Source organism: Sinohyriopsis cumingii, chromosome 18 (genome assembly GCF_028554795.1).
Source record: "Sinohyriopsis cumingii isolate HCF-2022 chromosome 18, ASM2855479v2, whole genome shotgun sequence".
In the NCBI taxonomy this organism is placed as follows: Eukaryota; Metazoa; Mollusca; class Bivalvia; order Unionida; family Unionidae; genus Sinohyriopsis; species Sinohyriopsis cumingii.
Window position 1 is genome coordinate 79712712 of NC_142978.1, and position 23431 is coordinate 79736142.

Here is a 23431-nt window from a genome sequence, read left to right on the forward strand (position 1 = left end):
GAAACCACACATCAGATTCATTACCTCTCCAGTGGCTTTGTGGTTAGAGCATCAGCCTCAGATGTGGGAGGTCATGGGTTCAAACCCTGGCTGAGTTATACCAAAGACTTATAAAAATGGTACTAACAGCTGCCTCACTAGGCATTCAGCATTAAGAGGTTACTGTTAGGACTGGTCAGTCTGGTGTCAGGATATTGTGACTGGGTTGGACTTGATGCTACATGTCTGCAGCAAGATGCCCCAGTGCTAGACATCACTTTAAACTGCCACACTGCAGACATTGTAGCAATATGACTGCAAAATTGTTAAAGCTATGACAAAAATCAAAAACAAACACATCATTTATGTTACTCTAATCCATCCTTCTGTGTGAGCTGAATCTTTGTCCAGGTCAGACACTTATAAAATGGAAGTTCTGCTTGGGAACCTATAATGCACATTATATACATAAACAACACCTGTCTTAGTATATATTTCTCTGCTTTGGTGTTAACATTGATTCACATAAACATGAGACATTGAGACATTGGCAAGTCGAATGCACATTAATTGAGAGTTTAGTGTATTTTTTTAAATTATTAACATGGTGTTGATAAAAAAATGTATAACACTTTTTCTACAAATCTAAGTGTAAATTCTTTTCATCCTAGTAGTCCATCAGTATTATGTGACATTTATATGAGCACATATTTTGCATATGATAAATGTAATGTTTAATAATCATTGCTCATATAGCATCAGCTTTCACTGAGCGTTTTGTCTTGCATGTGAATACCAAGTTGTGGTTATTACTTATCCTGCATACTTGCTTATAAGACTAGTTAAACTGCAAACTGCAAAATGTGCCAGCAGATCTGTGTCTGTGCAATTTGTTAGGAGTAATCAGTAGAACAAACAAAATAGACTCTGATCTGCAGGCACATTGTGCTATGGCTGATCTGGATCTTTGTTGTTTGCAGCTGGACTTGTGAGTATATACTTTATCTACTGGTATAATCAATAATGTTAAGAAACAAACAAAACATATTAAGTAAACCATTTTGTAGAATTATATGTCTGATGTTTGTATCTTGATATTCAAGGCATACCTCCAAATTTACATCAGAAGAAAGTTACATCTTAAAGTTATTTACATGCAAGATGACAATGTTTCATGGAACGCATGCACCAGCTAAAATTCTTCCAGCAGGGAACATGTAGCAAAAGAGCTTAATATTTTTTGTTAACTCTAACCAAAGTTGTATGCTATTTTACCATGACATTATTGGTCAGTTCATTATCTATTTCAGTCACCAGATTTCTATGTAGAGATGAAATGGGAGTTCACAAGTTGGGGTATGTATGGATAAAAGATCTGATTTTGAAAGACTTTGCAAACTCGCAAAATGACACCTAAAAAATGTCTCATTTTTTTTACTTCTGTTCACCTAACTGATGCATTAATTTAACATAAAAATTATGAAAATACATTAAAAATTAACCAAATGTCGAACTGTTCAGTTGGTTTATGTGTGAACTTGTTTTGAGCCTAACTACTGTAAAAGTTCAATTTAAAATTTCAATTTAAAAGTGTTTTATGCTTGTTTTTCAGGGCTTCCACAAGGTTTTTTTTCTGGAGGGTCAGCATGACCCCCTATTTTTCAACGTTCAGCTAGGAGAAGTTGGGGGGGGGGGGTCAAAGAGGGAAAGTAGCAGGCCAGATATGTAGAAACACGTGAATATAAAATATTTGTGTAGTTGGAACATAAACAAAAGGACAGTTCTGTAATATAGCTCTCCATCATTATAACACACTTTGTTATGTTGCAGTTCCGTATATAATACACTAATAAATATATATATATATATATATATATATATATATATATATATATATATATATATATTATTTAGATAGCTAATTATTTGTTGTACTGGACAAGAACTGTCCATTTTGATAACTGCATCACACTGAGTTTTTATTACCATATATTCTTGCTTATAAGATGAGTCCAACTGCAAACTGCACAGACCATGATCTACTGTTGCATAATGTGCTGGCAGATCTGGGCCTGTGCAGATGATTAGGAGTAATGAATAGAATAAATAGCGTAGACCCTTATCTGCAGGTGCATTATGCTACAGCAGATCAGGATCTTTGTTGCTTGCAGTTTGACTCTACTTATAAGATAGTATATAGGGTACATTTTCTGCACACCTTTCTCTGCAAAGGCTTACATAGTTGGAAAATGTTAGGAATTCTTTACTTGCAGGATTGGAGCACATGGCTGATTACATTTGCATAATGATGTGATGGTAACATCAAAACATCTGAACATCATTACAATGTCTGCTTGTTTATACATCATTTTAATCAGTGTAAAGTAGGGTCACTGTACTCGTGTTTATGCTCAAAGATGATTTACCAAGGTTAAATGACACCGGGGTCAAAACATCCTTCTGGCAGTGATATATTCTGCAAAAGTATGAGCTGTAACCAGCATGTTTTCATCGCTCCCGACTTGAAAAAATTCCCTAAAACAAAAAAATGTTGATATTAGTATTTTCTTTATTGATTGCAGTGTTAAATTTGGTATGAATATTTCCAGTTCAAATGAGTATTTTTTAATATGTTGAGACTTTTCTAAAACCTAATTCAATTCTAACTTTACTTGAATAGTCTATAGAATTTATTCAGGATTGAGTCTTTAGCTAATTTGCAATTTGCAGAAAACCATTTAATTGTCAGCTTCATTTACTAGCACCTGCTTTGAAAAAATACTGACCCCAAACACAACACGTACTATTGGATGACTTATCTCATCTTAAATTACACAGCCTTGATAGGTAAAGTCATTTTTCATCTGTAAATGTTTCTTTTCATTGATGTTTGGAAACTTTTAATGCCATATTGGCACATACCAAAAGTCGATTCCAGACTGAATGTTGATTAAAGTGCATACAGATCTTTATGTATTCAGTACCACTTATTTCATTAATGGGAGTAAATTTTTAGAATTTTCTTCCACATACCTTTAAATAGCAGTTTTTCACATTATTTGGATACAGCAAAATCAGTGTTAAAGTACATGGACATTTTTGACGACGTCATTCTTAAGGTGTGATCCATTACAAACCAGATTGAATGTCCTGTACTGTGGTGACACATGGAAAACTTCACACATTGAAACAAATTTGTATTACCCTGTTATTTATTATGATTAGACCCCAGCTTCCTCTTTTCGTGATCTGGCCACCATTGTAAAAAGTCTAAAGCAATCAATAATTTTGTCTGGAGGTTTTTTGATGACATTTTAGGTACAGAACATTTAACAATTAGGACTGACAAGACTTTGGTTAAACTATATTAGTATTAAATTTTAGAACAAGAATTAATATTTAAGTTAAGACTAAATGCTTCTACTTGACCATTTTGACATCACTTTAGCATAGTACAGAGACAACATGCCATTCCAGAAGGAGCATAGTACTGCAAAAAAGTTGGATTAGCAATCTGAGAAATGAAATTGCAGCAGGGCGTAAATTAAAGGTTAGAAACAGGGGTGGGACATGCAAAGTTTGGGGGCAGGGTGCGATGTACTATGGACCTACCTAGCTTGAACATTGTAATGCTTTACATAGAATTTTAACATGTTTCTATCATGTCTAATTTTACACATATATTTCCAGTTCCCCTGGTGTCTAGAATGTGTCCCAGTGATACATATAGAGTTTACAAATCAGGTAAGTATCCAAAATTGTACATAGAGTATATTTAGAGTATATTTATTCTTTTAAACTGGTCTTCATCTATAGACTAAAGACATTGATACACTAATTCTTCTGACCTGTCTGAGGCTTGGAATTATATTTCACATTAGGTTGTCTGGATGATCAGTAATTCTTGAATAATCCATCTTCTCACAGTTAAAGCATCCGAGTTTTCAGAATTTCTGTCATCACTATTGATAGCATTATAACATGGCTGATTATAATCATTATAACATGGCTGATTATAATTATTATAACATGGCAGATTATAACATTAAAACACGACAGATTAGGTACAGAATCCGTGCTCTGGTGTTACTTGTTGTCCAGTATCTGTTAGACAGATTCCTATTAATGCCACTCAGCGGAAACCACCATATGCGGGGTTAAGGAACTTTACATAAACATTCATCCAGAGTTTTGTTTTTTCTTCTTCATGGATTATACCACCTGATTCAGGCTCCAAAATGAATGAAAGAATCTCCAGTTAGTAATTTGAACCCATAACACCTAGCAGATGCTTGTCAAATTTGAATTGGAGTGTTTCAGTTGTTTTCCATCAGCTGTTAGAAATTGTTCTTGGTACCATTCATTATTTGGTGTTCTGTTAGTCCATGCTTTACATACTAGACCAAACACCAACATGAGGAGAAAACAAAGTCAGTATTGAAATTCATTATGTCTGTAATAATGATATTAAACATGTGGTTTTACTTGCATTTCTTCAGTGATAAAAAGTACTGCTGATTTAACATAAAATGGAGATATGCAAAACTTATCTTAGTGGTACTAGAGTCAAGTCATGATTCAATTAAATATCTTGATTCTTGAGTGGAGTAGATGGTGTTTTTGGATACAGTAGATGGTGTTTTTGGATACAGTAGATGGTATTTTTGGATACAGTAAATGGTGTTTTTGGATACAGTAGGTGGTATTTTTGGATACAGTAGATGGTGTTTTTAAAAATGGCATGGGGACAGTAGATTAATACTGTTTGGTGTAAAAAGAATTTTTGGAAAATATATCCATTGCAATAACATCTCCCAGTTACCAATACAACAGTCTTAAATGTTTTGAATTAGTCATATCATCAATCAGTCAAGTGAAATAGATGACATTTACTTTGTGCCAGATAATTTACTTTGGTTATAAGAAACATTTCATTCATTTCTGCTATGCCATAGGTTCCAGTGTGAGAATAGATACGACTCTTCTTGGATTTGACAACACTAGTTGGCAACGGGGCAGTAGAAGTTACATCTTCAGCGGAGCAGGTAATTCTGTTAACCTTTATTTCAGATTGATTTGCACAATAAGATTAGTTCCAATTGGCTGCCATGATGCATCCTTGGTTAAGGCACTTTTTTCTAGTTGCCTTGGCACAATGTAACCTTCACGTATTGCTGTGCCATAAAGCACCAAGCCAATCCAATCCCCATTATGTGGCCTTTTAAAAGAGGGAACAACCCCGACAAGAGGTCACTTTATCTAACATCTAACTTTGTGTCCTGTAATGAAAAGCCACTATCATTGGAGTCCAGTTTTTGCATAGAGAAGCGATGGCTTCAGACAAGATCTGATGTCATGTCATCTTTTCTTTCAGACTTAAAAGCTTTTATGATATGACACCTATCATAACTGTAAAACAATGATACGGATCATGGCAAAGAGTTACAGAGAAGGAGAAGGAGTATGACTTACTGTACCTATTTTAGAGCTTTTGTACATAAATCATGCAATATTGTGTATATTCATGTTGTAGTTGATGGCAGTTAATCTAATAGTGACATTTTTCTGTAATAATTATGTTCGTTAGTCAGCATGTTATACCTGAATAAAATCAGCTATAAAACCTGTTTGCAAAGTAATAAAATGGAAAAGCTAGTCTTGATAAGATTGTACTCTGTTTCCAATAGTTTATGAGAAACACCATTATGGACCATATCCATGTTTAATGAATCGGTAAGAAAGGGGTTTTACTTGTTGCATTTTGCCTATTGTGAAATTTCTGGATATCACCACTTACTGCAATGATCCTAACAGTTGGAACTTATTCTCTAAACTGGCTGCTGGTTTTTTTTGGACAAAATCCATGGAAAAATTTTGTACACCCCAATTATTCTGTAGAATTGATTTTCTCTAATTATGGATATGATCTCTTGTATTATGTTATGTTGGAAATACTGACATTTAAGGAGACTAGAAATCAATGGAAATATACAATAATAATCAGAGAACTATAGGAGGAAACCTTATTCTGAAATATCATCTACAATCATAATGCCAATATTTAATTATTGACACACTTTCTGGGAAGCTGAATTTCCATGCCCATTATTAATGTGATGTCAAAGTAATGACTCCAGCATCTCGACTGCCAGTTGCTAGTGTTCATTTCATGTGAAAGACAGTGCTGTTTTGCGTTGCTTATGGATGTACTAGCACTCTAAGAAAAGGCTTTGGACTACATTTTTTTTCTTTTCCAAAAGATAAAGGCATAAAGAAAGCATGGATACATTATTGCAAGTGAATTGATTTCAAATCAAATACCATACAGCACTCTGTGCTCATTACATTTCTCAAAGGGATGTAATGAGAAGGATCCTGAAAAATGGCTGCTCTTTTGAAAATACTAGGTCAAGACTAAAAATTGGTGCTGTTCCAGACATACCTTTAGCTATTCATCAGAACTACTGCCTTGAACTAACAAATATATTAGCCCCACCCTAAATAAACCAACACATCCCAGTTCGCTAATCATGAGCATGTTAACATTATTTGGGAATGTCTAAATATGGCATGATTCTCTGTGGGTCATACTACAGTGAACAGACTCTAAATAAACATTATTAGATGGTGCTATTAATATACAAAAGGTATATATGCATAATGATACTATTAGTAGACAATAAGTGTACATGCATAAGGGTACTTTTGTTAAAAAATAAGTATATATGTGCAATAGTACTATAATTATTAGGCAGTAAGTATACATGTGTAATGGTACTGTTATTAGATGATAAGTATACATATATATGGGTACTATTATTAGACAGTAAGTATACATGCATAATGGTACTTTTGTTAGACAATAAGTATACATGTATAATGGTACTAATATTAGATGAGTATACATATATAATAGTACTGTTAGTAGACAATATGTATACATGTATAGTGGTACATGTACTTAAATTAGAAGATAAGGATAGATGCCAACGTTTGAAATGGAGAAATCAATCAACTCATTTTGCAAACATTATTTGAAATGAGCACCCATGTAAAATACTCATGAAGATGCAATTTTAGTTTCCTGGACTTTAGGAAGATAAAGAATCATGGTTCTTGACTTTTTATATTTCTTTATATATCAGATTATTTCATGTATTTCTGTTGAAATATAATTTAAATTCTCCATTTATGTTTATGACATGATATTAGCTATCCAAGGCAATCTATGGTTGAACTTTGATGTACAATAATTTTCTTTTTACAGAAAATTCTGCAACAGTAATGGAAATTGATCATGACCAAAGGGAAGTATTTACAGAAACAATGCAACTTCAGCTTATCTCCCCTGACATCTCCATCCTTAGGCCAACAGATGATGCCATTGCAGCTCGTCTTACAAATCCCATAGTAACTACATACATTGACACAGAGAAGATTTGTTTTGAGAGGTGAGAAAGACTACATTTTACTGCTTAAGGTAACAATATCTGCTATTATTACTTTGCTGTCTCTTTACCTGTTGCAAGTCACTATTCCTAGGGTGAAAAAAATTAGACTGCTCCAGTGGCCTAGTGGTTAGATTGTCCACCTCAGATGCGGGATGTTGCCGGTTTGAACTCCGGCAGAGTCATGCCAAAGATGGTACTAATAGCTGCCTCACTAGGTGCTCAGCATTAAGAGGTTAGATGGATCAGAAAAAGACACAAAAAACTGAATCCTCCAAAAGATTCAAAGATGAATACATGAATGACATAATACAGTGTTCCATTCTAGGGCAGCATTATACCCACTGCAGTCTGTGTGGAAAGGATTTTAATATTAGTCATGGTGGTAAAGTTGATGTGGAAAAAAACTTGAAAACAAAGAAACTGATCGAATTAGCTTGTCTTACTTATTCCAGTACTAAGATAACTTTTTTACAGCATAACTCGAGTGCGGACACCAATGTTATAATGCAGAGGTGTTATTTTCTGAGTTCTTAATAGAACACAGAATACCCTTAACAGTAGCAGACCATGTTGGTTCTTTGTTCATGCAGATAGGATTGCAGAAAAATATGCACATGCAAGAACAAAATCATCAAATATTGTTGTGTTTAGCTAAATATACTTCACTTAAAATAGCAGAAGCCATGAAAATTGGGCCATTTAGTATTGCCACTTCAGTGCAGTATCAGGCTGGCATTCACTTGCAATGGTGCATTATTTCCCAGCTAAAAGACCCATTTATTGGAAGATATAAATTTCCTCATTTTTGTCAGGTTATGAAATGAATATTGGTTCTTTACTATTCTGATGCTGACTGTGAGAGATTGTTCAGTATTGTTAACAAAAATAAAACTGAGTTCAGATCCTGGCTCAGTAACCCCGTAATTAGTGCTCTCTGGTATACAAAGCATTCATGGTCTCAGTTGACACAAGTGTTTTGAACTGCAACTTGACAGTCTGTTGATTTCTAAAGCTAAAAGTGTTACATATAAAAACTTAAAGCAATAAATGATGTTAAAAGACCAGAGTGGTAAATAAATCATTTTATACATTTGCTTATTGAATTTTTATCATGTTATATGTGGATTACTCTTTTTCTGCTCGGATTACTCTTTTCATCCATTTGGATTACACTTTTTCCTTGCCAGGGGTTGGCATGTATGCATATGACCTATGGCCTATAAATCCCTAGTCATTTTGTTTTGGTTCTTTTTTGGTGTTCTCAGTCATTTAATTGATTTTTTTTATTGTAACTTCTGCACATACTAGTTTAGTGGTGATGATATAAACTAAATCTTTGTTGATACCCATATTACGGTTTTACCATTGACATTTTTGTTTTCTTTTTTTTTCTTCATAGTTGTTTGAAAATTTCTTTTGGCCTTTTTAACAGTATGGTGCTCATAGGCATCATGTTACACTCATAGCACCTGTTTAGCATGGACCAAGTATGCCATTTCTATGATTTGTGGGTATAATATATTTGAGGTGTAATTAAGGTCTGTTATTCTTACAAAAGTTGGAACATTGAAGTGTCTTCCTCCTAATCATGCACAGACACCCTTCCACTCCCACCCCAAATTCCATAGTGATGTCATTGACACTTCCAGGCACAGGGAAGTTGCCAATGCACTCCCTAGCAAATTGTTGACACCTCAGAACAAGTCCTGTCCTTATGTAAGTAATGAGGCGGTCTTCTTTGACCAGCTCAGCATAGGAGTCTGGGTTGTCAAGTCATTGGGTACCAGTAGTAACCACTTTATATTGGATGGAGACAAACTTAGTTTGAAAGGTTATAAAGACATTACATTTTAGTACAGAAGAGATAGAGTATCTTTTGAATGAATGCTTAGTTCCTATGAAATTTATAGAATGTTTGATAATTGAATTTGTGTTTGGAGATTATTTGCTAGCATGAAATTTGAATTGTTATTATTTTATATGAAATGAGTACAAATTTAATTTGAGGCAGTTGGAATAAAAAAAAGTGCCTTGTCTTGCTTTGCCCAGTGATACACCATGGTAGCAGACTCGGGGAAAATTCAACAATAGGTTTCAAAACCCACCCCCTTTCAGTCTCAAGTCCAGCATGCTAACCACTTAGCTTTTTTTCCTTAAACTGCCAAACAACATGCAGGAGCATGCATCAGGATTATTCTTTATTACTAAGCCAATATAGGGTTACAGATATTAAATTATATTTTATCATAATACAAAATTTTACATTGTTTTGAAATGTGATACAAAAGATCATATTTATGACTGAATTGACATTTTGGACAACATTAATAATGCTTATGATATGTAATAACTTTATGCAGTGGAAATAAGGCATTTAAATTAGGCATCTGAATTAGACACAGTCATACAGTTGACAACATTAATAATGCTTATGCTATGTAATAACTTTATGCAGTGGAAATAAGGCATTTAAATTAGGCATTTAAATTAGACACAGTCAAACAGTTGATTAAATTGCAGCAATTTTAGAGATGCCATAAAGGAATAGACAATTAGAGAATTAAAGAGTCCTAGTGTGCATACAGTGCATGTCTGGATCTGTCCAATATATAATGTATTTGATTGGTATATTTCTGTGAAAGCAATGATACATTAAAAAATTATCAATATTAGACATTATATTGGCATACAATCATAATAAATGGGAATATTTTAAAGATTTTTGTTAAATTATTGCATAAAATGTATCTAGATTCATCTTTTTGAGATATTGTTACTTTCAGAAGCAAGAGTGGCATATGGGGATGGAGGAGCGACAGAGCTGAAACAGTAAATGGTCATGACACAAAAGTGAGTTGCTAGTAAAGATGCATTAGTTCAAAGATTTAGTAAGAGTTGTGTGCCTTTTGTCTTACTTGCTGTGAGAAAAAATATTAAGCAAAGTCCAAATTATGGTAATAAAGTTTGCCTGATTTGTGTTCATAGTTATCCACAGCTTTGGTGTTTCCTATGGCAGATAGTTTATGGTACTGTATATGTCTTTGTTGTGCCCATACTGTGTTGTAATATTTTTATCCCATGCTGAGCTAATATTTTGATACCTGTCACCTGCCATTTGTCTGCTCAATGTTCATCCCAACACCTTAACACTAGAAATAATTTTATACTTATCACCAGTTTTTCTCCTGTATTTTATCCCCATGCCTTAACATATCTTTTTCTCTGCCCATGTTTTATCCCCATACCTTAGCACAGGGATTATTTTAATCCACATCACCAGTCTGTTTCTCAGTCCATCTTTTAGCCTAACACCTTTTAAGAATCACCTATTTCTCTGCCCATCTTTTATCCACACACATTAGCATGGCAAATATTTTGACATCCATCACCACCTGTCTGTGTGTTGGCCTATCGTTTTTCCCCATACCTTAGCACTGGCTATTTTTATACCCATAACCTCTGTGTTTTTCTGCTGGTCTTTTATACTTTTACTTTAATATTGGGAATGTTTTGACACCTATGACCTGTGGTTTCTCTGCCCATCTTTTATCCCCATGCTGAACAATGGTAATATTAGATATATACCCACACCTGTTTTTCTGCCATCATGAAAACTACTTTTGCTGTTTAGAAATGGTGGTGGTGATGGGTGTCAGCAAGTTAGAGAAGCATTGAAGCTAGAAATAGCCATATGCATACATTGTTTCTTCAAAATCGATAATGTTAGACCAGCTGTCATTGTTATGGCAGGAAGCTGACAGATGGATAGGATTACAGATTGGACTTTGGGAAACTACTGTTGCATGTTTTGTCAATAGGTTTGATAAAGTAGGAGGATATTGAAGTTGCTGTAGTTTGGTTTGTGGATAAGTGCACATAATAAGATGAGTTTATCCAGAATGGTAGTTGATTTTGACTCAATAATTGTTCAGTCATCAGCACAGTTACTGATAATGGTGTACAATAAATTGTTTCAGATGGATTTAGATTTGTCTCTACTGTGCTGATGAAAACATCACTTTCATGAGCCATTTCATTTGTATTCTGTAGTGTCTGTCAGTTTCTTAGTCTAGCTACAAAAATAACTGTAATGTGAGTCACCTCTTTTTTGCAGTTATTACCTGTGTATTGTTCCTGGTATTTTTTCTTAAAATCATACTGTAAAGATGGTGATATATTTTTCTGTAGTGGTCATCTAGCAGCAATAGCCAGTATATATGATGAGACCAGTGTTTCCCTTTACGCACATTTGTGTGTCAGGGATGCACACTGGAGAAAATTGATGCACACATTTTTTTGCCGTGCGTTTTTTTTCACGCAAAGGATTTGCATAATGCAATCAGGATTTATTTAATATCCAATGCATTGGACAAGGGTGGCATCATGTATACTTCCAGCATAGGCATTGACTGGTTTCCTGTTTATTGCCTGCATTGCACTCCTCTATTCGTAAAGCGGAGTGCAATGCATGACATATATGAAATAAGGAACCAGACTAGCACAGGCATTGTTATGATGGAGTAGTTTCCTCCTCTCACGAGCTCTCCCGTGATTTCCATTGAACAAATGTCATCCTTATGTTTAACCTCAATGCTTGTTGCACTAGAAAGTGACCTCCAGATTAAAACGTCGTGCATTAAGAATCATTAACAAAGAAGTGAAAGAAGCAGAACACAAAAGAGTAACTGTGAATCTGACTTTAATGAAAAATGGAGAAAATAATTCCCTTGACTGGAATATGGCACATCCGTTAGGGTTACCGGTGTGACTTATGATCGCATCTTTGCGAGGACTGCAAAAGTGAATAATCCTTTCGTGACAGGGTTTAAGAATTTTTAAAAATCTGCCTTCATTCGCCACAAGATATCTGGAGAACATATTGTAACCCAAGACATTCTTTCACAACAAAGAAATCAGTAAACTTGCCGAGAAAAATGCGTTTATTTGGATTACAAAGTCAGGGGGTCAATGCAGATTTTGTTGGTTTTTAACTTTGCTGCAATAAATGATCTTAAAGTTCAAGTGTAACTTATTAGAAACAAGATGAATCATTAGCCTCCTTGATTTTTGGATAAATTTGTTCTGAGATGAAGTACAATGAAACCGATGATAGTAGTACACATTTTATGACAGGCAGTAAATTAACTGCCATCTGGTTACAAAAGATTTATTAGGCTTTTTGTATTGGCTTGTATGTAATGTGTTGGTCTATAATATTGCTTCAAAAGTTTATAAGGAGACTGTTAAAAGTACGACATTAAAAGAAAAATGAACTAATAAAATGATTCTTTGAATGGACAATGCATTTGTTTGTTAATTGTGCATGTTGGTTTATTTGTATGTTTAGAGAGTGAGAGAGAGAGTATGCTGCACAAGTTGCATTATCGTATTTCAAGCTAAAAAAATACGAGTCAGAGGAACATTTGTCAGTACATTTTTGAGCCCCACATTTTTTATTTGACCCCCAGTTCTGACACCAAGGTTTTTTTTTACCCTCAGTTTAACCACCCTGGGGGATACACAGGCTGAGACCATGAAATACATTTTTAACATGGGTACATATCATTTGTCAATAATCAGCCATGAGTATTTGGAGATGCAGCTTCTGAATTGTGTAATACTCGACATGTGTATCGTTAAGATGGTCTAAAGTTGTCGAGATCACATTTGACAAAGGCAGACTCTGCTATGCTCCTGCAGATGATCATTAGGTTCCCTTTTCTTCTTAAAGGCTTGCTCATAATTCTCCAATATATCTCTTTAATTATCCAGGTTTTCAGTGCATTCAATGTAGAAGTTGTTACTAAGACCAGAGTGGAGCACTTAAGTGAGCAGGATCGAGAAAAAAGTCGTAAAAACAGCAAGTCCCCTCTGGAATCTTTCCTGGGTGTTGCTGAGGAACACAATAAAGCACATGGAGCCAGTAATGGAGTAAGTCTGACTGTTTAGGGAATCAAAACTGGGAAATCTTTACATGTAGTTTTAAACTGTAAACCAACTTATGTTTAGATGTTATCTATTTTTATAAAGTTGGGTTGCATCACATAAGTCAAAAAGTCTCAAATTAAAGATAGCAGGACATTGAAAAGTTGATGTACTGCGAATGCAATATTTCGGTTGGAGTTTGCAATTATTGTTGCAGATTCTTTTTACAGTGAAGCAAGTGAGTCCTTTGACTGATGTTTTTTACAGTAGAGCAAGTAAGTCCTTTGAGTGATATTTCTTACAATAGAGGGAAACCTTTGAGTGGTGCTTTTTGCAATGGAGCAAGTGAGTCCTTTGAATATGTTTTTTAAAATGGAGCAAGGAGTCTTTTGAGTGGTGCTTTTTACAATGAAGCAAGTGAGTCCTTTAAGTGATTCTTATTACAATGGAGCAATTGAGTGATGCATTTTACAATGGAGCAAGTGAGTTCTTTGGGTGATGCTTATTATGATGGAGCAAGTGGGTTCCTTGAGTAATGCTTTTTACAATAGAGCAAGTGAGTCCTTTGAGTAATTCTTGTTACAAAACAGCAAGCAAGTCCTTTGAGTATTACAATGGAGCCAGTGAGTCCTTTGATCTGTTTTTTTTTCACAATGGAGCAAATGCATCCTTTGAGTGATGCTTGTTACAGTGGAGCAAGTGAGTTCTCTGCTCTGAGTGATTCTTTGTACAATGGAGCAAGCAAGTCCTTTGATGCTTTTACAGTGGAGCAAGTGAGTCCTTTGAGTGAAAATTTTAAACAATCGTACAAGTGAGTCCTTTGGGTGAATTTAGTTACAGTGGAACAAGTAAGTCCTTTGAGTGATGCTTTTTACAATGGAGCAAGCAAGTTCTTTGATATTTTTTACATTAGAGCAAATGAGTCCTTTGAGATGTTTCTTACAAAAGGGTGAGTCCCTTGGGTGATGCTTTTTACAATGGAGCAAGTGAGTCCTTTGAATAATGTTTTTTTTTTAAATGGTCAAGTGAGTCTTTTGAGTGATATTTTTACAATGGAGCAAGTGAGTCCTTTGAATTATGCTTTTTACAGTGGAGCAAGTGGGTTCTTTGAGTGATTCTTATTACAATGGAGCAAGTGAGTCCTTTGAGTAATGCTTTTTACAGTGGAGCAAGTGAGTCCTTTGGGTAATTCTCATTATGATGGAGCAAGTGAGTCCTTCGAATGATGGTTGTTACAGTGGATCAAGTTAGTCCTCTGAATGATTCATTTTACAATGGAACAAGCAAGTTCTTTGAGTGAAGATTTCTCACAATAGAGCAAGTAAGTCCTTTGTGTGATTTTTGTTACAATGGAGCATGTTGTCCTTTCAGTGATTCTAGTTACAGTGGAGCAAGTAGTCCTTTGATTCTGTGTACATTGGAGCAAGTAAGTCCTTTGAGTGATGCTTTTTACAATGGAGTAAGCAAGTCCTTTGAGTGATGCTTTTTTCAGTGGAGCAAGTGAGTCCTTTGAGTGAAGATTTTTTACAATGGAGCAAGTGAGTCCATTGAGTGATTTTTGTTACAGTGGAGCAGGTAGTCCATTCAGTGATTCTAGTTATAGTGGAGCAAGTAGTCCTTTGAGTGATTATGTTTACAATGGAGCAAGTGAGTCCATTGAGCGATATTTAGTATTAAAGTTACTCATGTTTAAGTTAGCAGGTTGTTTTTGTTTTTTGATGAAAGTCAAATGTACAAGCAGTGATAGATCATGAAATAAATTTGACATAAATTTGTTTGACATTTACAAAACCAAAAGTTTGGTAATGACATTAATATAGTGCAACAAAAATGGTTGTTACTTTAATCAAAGAGACTGAATGTTGTTTGATGTTGTTTAGTAGGAGACCTATTTTCTTTCATCTCTCCATTTCAGGATTTGTCATCAGTTTCAAACAATCCAAGCTCAATAAAACCTGAAGAATACTTCAACAAACACTTTGACCTTGGAAATCGTGACATTGGGCGGCCTATAGAACAAACAATAAAGACACAAAAGTTCAAGGCCACACTTTGGTTATGTGAGACATTTCCACTCTCTCTTCAAGAACAGGTTGTCCCAATTATTGATCTTATGGCTTCTTCCAACGCTCATTTCAAAAAATTAAAAGACTTCATCACACTTCAGCTGCCTGCAGGATTTCCTGTGAAGATTGGTAGGTCAGATTCTAAGATTGAGAAATAATTTTAAACAATGATTACCTTTATTCCTTACTATAAAGTCATCATTATAACCTGGCCCTTTATATAAGAAAGGTATAAGCGTGAATCCTTGAAAGTGGTAACATTTAGTTCTATTATTGATACTTGTTGAATTGATGTTTGGCTTGGATCTGTTGAGAACCAATTGCAGTATTGTTTCAGTTAAATATCTTACTTTTGTTCTTGTTGTTTTGGGTTTAATCAGTAGAGCAAAGAACATAGACTCTAATGATCTGCTGGTGCATTATGTGACAGTTGGTCAGGGTCTATGTTGTTTGCAGATAGACTCAATTTAAAAACAAAATTTATCCCTTTTTGATATCTTCCAAAGTTGTTGCATTATTTAAGTCATTCAGTATAGCAGCGAGACTGTTCAGTAAGACATATTTTCCCAAGTATTGCAAAGTTTTTAAACATATTTAATGGACATAATGTGAGGCAGATAATGATTTTGTAGATAACATTTTTGTCAGCTGCAACTATAATGTTGATTGACTACAACCAGGCATGTGGTCAATTACAGATGGTTGATTACAATTACAGTTATGATTACTGGTTGTTTGGCACTGATGCTAACATTTAGGATTACACTTTATTTGGAAACCATTATTATAATTATGATTACAGGGGGATGATTACGATTACAATTGCTTTGTATTTGCATATCTTTTTTTTTCTGGGAAGATATCATTCACACCACTATGGTGGCCTAGTGGTTAGAGCATCCTTCTCGAATGCTGTAGGTCACAGGATCAAATCCTGGCCAATTTTATACCAAAGACTTATAAAAAATGGTACTAGCAGCTACCTTGTTTGGCACTCAGCATTACGGGGTTAGTGTTAAAACTGGTTGGCCTGGTGTCAGGATAATGTGACTGGGTGGGACTTCATGCTATGTGTCTGCGGCATGATCCCCCAGTGCTAGACATCACTATAAACTGCCACACTGCAGACATCATAGCAATGTGGCTGAAAATATTTTAAAGTTACGTTAAAAATCCAAAACACACACACAGAAATCGTACATTGTATAACTGATAGATAAATAATGTATGTCTCTGTAAATGTGTATTAACAATTGCGTACATATTAAGATGCCAAATGAGCACTTCTTAGCATTGTTTACATCACACTCACATCAGCAATTTTAGTTGTTACTGTTATTACAATGAATAAACATTAAGTGTTCAAAGTTTGCATCTGCTGTGAAGATTTTGCCTGCAGTAGAGAATCAGTGTTATACTGGATCTTGATGCAGGAATCTGTAGGTAGGAGCCAGAAAGACAATGTAGGGTTGTCCAAATCATCATCATCGCATTATCTATTACCATCAAGAAATGGTTCACAGCCAAGAAGTTTTCAGCAACACCTAAGATTTTTTTTTGTAGCAGTGGATCTTATCCCACTGGGTCACCTCTACATGTGCCCTTTGCAGATAACCATGCTGTCTCAGTGATGCTACATTTACATGACACTCAATTACAAGATCAGCATAATGAGTGCGATAGTATCATTCCCGGACCAGTGACACATCCAAGGTTGTCTCACTACAGGAATACCTCTCAAACAGCTCCAGCTGGATGTGACCATGTGTACTGATGCAAGCACCTTTAGTTGGGAACACATTTGTTACTGGGCTTTGACACCATCAGCCGCCAGTAGGATATGTGGACACAGATCTCAACATCAATCTCTTGGAGATGAAAGCTGTCATCAGAGCCTTTCGTTTTTGGAGTGACCATCTTCAGAGCAACATTGTACTCCTAATGTGAGACAACTCAGTGGTAGTGACATACTGTCACAAACAAGGTGGTACCAAATGACCCCAACTCTGCATTATGGTCTGGGAATTTCGCCATTGGTGCACACATTGCATCATCGACATCCAGATGACACATACTCCTAGCAAACTCAAAGTCTTGACCAATTTTCTATCATGGAAGGGTCAAATTCTCCATACAGAATGGTCCATCCGTCCATTGGTCTTGAATCAGATTTATCCGCAATAGAGGTAACACTGGATGATCAATCTTTCTGCAACCCAGTGGAATTGCAAACTGCTCACCTTAATTTCCTCAGTATTGGATCCTGAGGCAAGGTCTGTCAATGCTCTTTTTTGTCATTTGGGGAGGGTCTGTGGACCTCGCCTAACCTCCCTAACGATCTTAGTTCCAAAGATTATCCATAACTTGAGGGAACAGAAGTACAAATGATTTTGGTTGCCTGTCTCCACTGGGACAAATCCTGGATCAGTAATCTTTCTGTTCTAGCAATAAATCTATCCTTTGGAGATCCCAGTCAGGCAGAATCTTTCAAACAGCTTCAGATCCACATGTTCCATCCTTGCCATAACCATCTCATTCGAGCTTGCATCCTGTTGCATGATGTTCTGCAGAGCTTAAAACTAATGCCACCTGCTGTTGGCAAGTGGCACTGATGGGCAAAAGTTATTGCCCTTTGTCTATATAATACGGCAGAAAAGAGGAATCTTTTTCTTTTGGAGGGCTGGATTTGGGAGGTAGTAGGGCTTACATTCCTAATTTTAATGTTATAGAGTACAAATTCTTGGAGAAACATAGTGAAAAATTTGCTTTTTCTTAAGTCATTGAGCCTATAATTGCAATGACGTGTACACATACATGTAGGCATGTGAGCATTGCACTCATATATATTGGGATTTTGATCAAACTTGGTGTGTGGATGTATCTGAAGAAGACAAGTTTAGCGACCCACTATTGATGGTTTCATGTTCAAGGTCAAAGGCTGTGATAAAGATATTTGTGTTACACTTGTGAACATGTTAACTCATCCATTTAAAAAAATAATAGTTTTTTTAACCAAATGAGTTATTTTAGAATTTCTCTCGGGTATTAGAATTAATAAAAGGAGGGGGAAATGAATTGCATGTCTATTCTTTTCAGTGAGTCCCTTTTACAAACTCTTGTTGGTTTTTAGCTGATTTTGTTTTGTTTTTGTTGGTTTTAATGACACTTTTAGCCTGTTTAGTGAAATGGCCAGCTGTTAATTTATATAAGCCAGGAGAGTAATGTCAGGTTTACTTGGGCATCTTGTTATTACATGGCTGTATAATGTGTTTGCTTGTAAGCATTGACTTTTCTTTATTTTACATTATTCAGTAAGAAGACATTGATAGCTCTGTCTCTTAAAGTGTTTGATGATTAGTAATTTCATAGATCTTACAAAACTTCATATCATTGACAATATGTGATCTCTGTTTGGCCACTGTAGGAAACAATGTGTTTTATTATTATTATTATTATTATTATTATTATTATTATTATTATTATTATTATTATTATCATTACCATGTTGATTGTTATTATTATTATTATTATTATTATTGCCATGATGATGATGATTATTATTATTATTATTATTATTATTACTATTACCATGTTGATTGTTATTATTATTATTATTACCATGTTGATTGTTATTATTATTACCATGATGATGATGATGATGATGATGATTATTATTATTATTATTATTATTATTATTATTATTACCATGTTGATTGTTATTATTATTATTATTATTACCATGATGATGATTATTATTATTATTATTATTATTATTATTTATAGAGATCCCACTGTTTCATGTGCTAAATGCAAAGATTACTTTTGGAAACATATTTGCCATGGATCAACCTATGGAGGGAGTACATCCCATTAAAGGAGCTGATGTCAATGCCTGTGTTATAGATGATTCATGTTTTGAGGCTCCACAAGGGTATAGGGTGCTTGGTGAGTTTTTTTTAATGTACAGTATTTAATGTACAGTACTTATACTTTAAAACTTTAAAAAATTTAAAATGTTCATTTAAAGTACACACCCTGTTATTCCTATTTTATTAGTGTCATTTTTTTTGCTGTTTTAAGATAATGAAATGTAATAAATAATACTCAGAAACCAGTAGATTTGTCATTTACACACGTGTGTGCATGTGCATGTGTGTGTGCAAATTATCAGAAAAAAGTCAGGGGTTAAAGTTTGCAATTAAATTTTGTCATATGTAGACAGCAGGTTCAAGTTTGCATTTAAGTTTTGTCATATGTAGACAGCAGGTTCAAGTTTGCATTTAAGTTCTGTCATATAGACAGCAGGTTAAAGTTTGCATTTAAGCTTTGTTATATGTAGACAGCAGGTTAAAGTTTGTGTTTGAGATCTTTTGTTATATACCTGTGTTGGAACTGTACATTTCAGTTGGACTATTTGTATTTATAAACATATGATGGACCATTTTTTAAAATAGTTTTTGCTAATGTTGCTTTTTTTATTAGTTTATGGTAAGCAGTATCAGATCAAAGTATGTATGTTTGCTTTGTCATGCAAAATTTTAAATCATTTCTCATTACGTCAACATTGGAATTGCCATCAGAGGGCATAAACGACTTTCGTATGATGTGCAGTAAATGTGAAAGGAGCATTTACTTTTAATCTCCGTTGCCTGTGACTCATCACATCTGTTTGTCCTTCTTTGTCATTCCTAGGTTTAGTATTGCATTGCTTCAGGGGAATTGTTCTTGTACTCTGACTTAAATAGTTTTCTTGTTTAGTATGTGAATCCAATTTAGAGAGAGCTAAAATGGCACGTCAGTTGTAGATCACCCTATTAATAAGTACATCAGTTAATTTTGTGCTTCAGGTGATGGCCATCATGAGAGGCTGCGGGATGAAGCTGATGAGTTGTTGCAGTTTGCCATACAACAGAGTCTCCTAGATGCTGGTACAGAGAATGAGCAGGTCACTTTCTACGAGGCTTTATCCAGGGCAAGACCTGCCATCAATTCCAGGCAAAAACAGGAGGAGAGACTTATTCAGCAGTATGTCAAATTCTGTATGCAACATAATATCCATACAGTGTCCTTTGGATAGTGAAGTGTATAAGGTTGAAGCTCATCATAACAAGCCAAAATGATGTTCTATCATGTGTATATACATGATGTGTATCATCTGTATATACATGATGTGTATCATGTGTCTCATGTGTATATACATGATGTGTATCATGTGTATATATATATATATATATGTGTATCATGTGTATATATATGTGTATCGTGTATATACATGATGTGTATCATGTGTATATATATGATGTGTATCATGTGTATATACATGATGTGTATCATGTGTATATATATGATGTGTATCATGTGTATATACATGATGTGTATCATGTGTATATACATGATGTGTATCATGTGTATATACATGATGTGTATCATGTGTATATACATGATGTGTATCATGTGTATATACATGATGTGTATCATGTGTATATATATGATGTGTATCATGTGTATATACATGATGTGTATCATGTGTATATATATGTGTGTATCATGTGTATATATATATGTGTATTGTGTATGTACATGATGTGTATCATGTGTATATATATGATGTGTATCATGTGTATATACATGATGTGTATCATGTGTATATATATGATGTGTATCATGTATATATACATGATGTGTATCATGTGTATATACATACTCAAAGAGTTAGTGCATTTGGCAGCATTGTGAGCTTTTCAGTTTGGAGGTGTATTCTCTATCCCAACATGGTTGTAATGAATCAAAACACATCTAAATCCATTTTTGAGATTTATTTAACCCATGGGGCTGAAGTGTTAGGAGCCACTAGGCATTCACGATAGTAAGTTCCAAGATAATTATCACGTTCATTGACTCCAGTATGGCATCTCAGGATTGAGATGTGCTGTGATATGGATATATTTTTTCTGGTTCTGTCAAAAGTTGATGTGTGTGTGTGTATCTTTGTGCACTTATTTAGGTATGTGTGAGTATTGTGTTAAATGCTGCAAGTTTGGATCTTTATGTGGTCATGAATTAAAGCCCCCATCCTGTTGTTTATCATATATTTCACCATTCCTCCAGTCTAACTTAAGTTTGGAAGGAAGCGAATGATTTGTTATAAAAGCTGTTCTTTCAGCTAATCAAGATGTTAGGTTTAAACGACATTCAAATATTCATTTTATTTATGCTAGCAATGTAAAAAATGGAATAGGTCATAAAATTTAATTTGGTCAGTGAAGTTGCTTGTAATTCTGATCTTTTTCCAGAGTACTCCAAAAGTAGTGATGTGTTGCATTTACAAAATGCTGTTAGTGACAGATCTAATAACAATCACATGTGGCTCACAAATTGATTAGAGAGATAATGAAGAGAGGCATGCCTGTTGTTTTTTTTTAAAAGTGGATCAGAGAAAATAAAGTGTTCATTAGATAAAAATAAAAGTTGGGTTAATATTTGTGGACAGCATAGGCACTGGAATATACACTGAAGGACAAACTTGTGCTGAAGACAGTCCGACATAACGTGGTGTTAGCTTCCTTTGTTTACAGTGGTGACTTCATCAGATGTTGTGTTGCAGCTTTCAACTAAAAAGGTGGTTCAACCACAGGTGTTGGCAATCAACATCAGATTAATTCGTACACATGAAAAACACTGGGTTTCTCAGTTCGAGGGAGAAATTACATGGCTCATAATGTGCTGAAATGTTGATATTGTATGGTTTTAATGGAAACCAACAATGTTTAGGACCAGTATATTTCAAGATTCAGTATTATTTGGATGTTTTGGCATATATGACTTTTTGCATGTAATGGTTGTATTGGGGCTTTAAAGTATTGGATACAGAGATCATATTGTATAAAGATATTAATTTATAGTTTAGTTTAATGTTTATTTTGAATGAAAAACATCAAATCAGGGAGTTATATTCATGTAAATTATGTACTTCATTCAAATCAGGGAGTTATATTCATAATCAGGGAGTTATATTCATGTACATTATGTACTGCATTCAGATCAGGGAGTTATATTCATGTAAATTATGTACTTCATTCAAATCAGGGAGTTATATTCATAATCAGTGAGTTATATTCATGTACATTATGTACTGCATTCAAATCAGGGAGTTATATTCATGTAAAGTATGTACTACATTCAGATCAGGGAGTTATATTCATGTACATTATGTACTTCATTCAAATCAGGGAGTTATATTCATGTAAATTATGTACTGCATTCAGATCAGGGAGTTATATTCATGTACATTATGTACTGCATTCAGATCAGGGAGTTATATTCATGTACATTATTTACTGCATTCAGATCAGGGAGTTATATTCATGTACATTATGTACTGCATTCAGATCAGGGAGTTATATTCATGTACATTATATACTGCATTCAGATCAGGGAGTTATATTCATGTACATTATGTACTGCATTCAGATCAGGGAGTTATATTCATGTACATTATGTACTGCATTCAGATCAGGGAGTTATATTCATGTACATTATGTACTGCATTCAGAATTACCCTTTTTCCTAGCAGACCAGTAACAATATTTTGCTAGACTTTGCATTGTTTCAATAACTGCCAACTAAAACTTCAGCATGGTCTGAAATACTTAATTTCCAACATTGCATTCTTATATTAGTAGGTTGGTAGGTAGTCATGTAGGTTGGTAGGTATGTGATATTGTGTATTAGTATTATCTTCCAGTTTGAAACATATTAAACAAGAAACTTAAATGTTTTTTTTCTCTTTGCATAACAATAAAATTTAGTACAACTGATTATGACATCTGCCCATACAAGTTTAAAGTATATTTTCTTTATGCTCGGAAGGTCGAACATCTGGCATTTGGGTTATTTGTTTGTGCATGAGTATTTCTGTGGATAGCTTTGGTTAGTTTTTTTCTAGCACAAAAAGCTCAGAATCCCTATTCAACAATCACATTGGGATGGGATAGGTATTTCATTTGAAAT

At 34.5% G+C, this 23431-nt stretch overlaps 1 protein-coding gene across 1 annotated transcript in view; it reads left to right on the forward strand.

Annotated features, from left to right (window-relative positions):
* LOC149777141 (ankyrin repeat domain-containing protein 13D-like) overlaps positions 1-23431 on the forward strand; it is a 50227-nt gene that overhangs the window by 11308 nt on the left and 15488 nt on the right. The window contains exons 4-12 of the mRNA XM_089941833.1: positions 1290-1335; positions 3670-3723; positions 4935-5024; positions 7247-7430; positions 10214-10280; positions 13203-13361; positions 15271-15550; positions 19205-19366; positions 20269-20446. Coding sequence (XP_089797959.1) covers positions 1290-1335; positions 3670-3723; positions 4935-5024; positions 7247-7430; positions 10214-10280; positions 13203-13361; positions 15271-15550; positions 19205-19366; positions 20269-20446 — 1220 coding nt within the window. The remainder of the gene's footprint in view (positions 1-1289; positions 1336-3669; positions 3724-4934; positions 5025-7246; positions 7431-10213; positions 10281-13202; positions 13362-15270; positions 15551-19204; positions 19367-20268; positions 20447-23431) is intronic.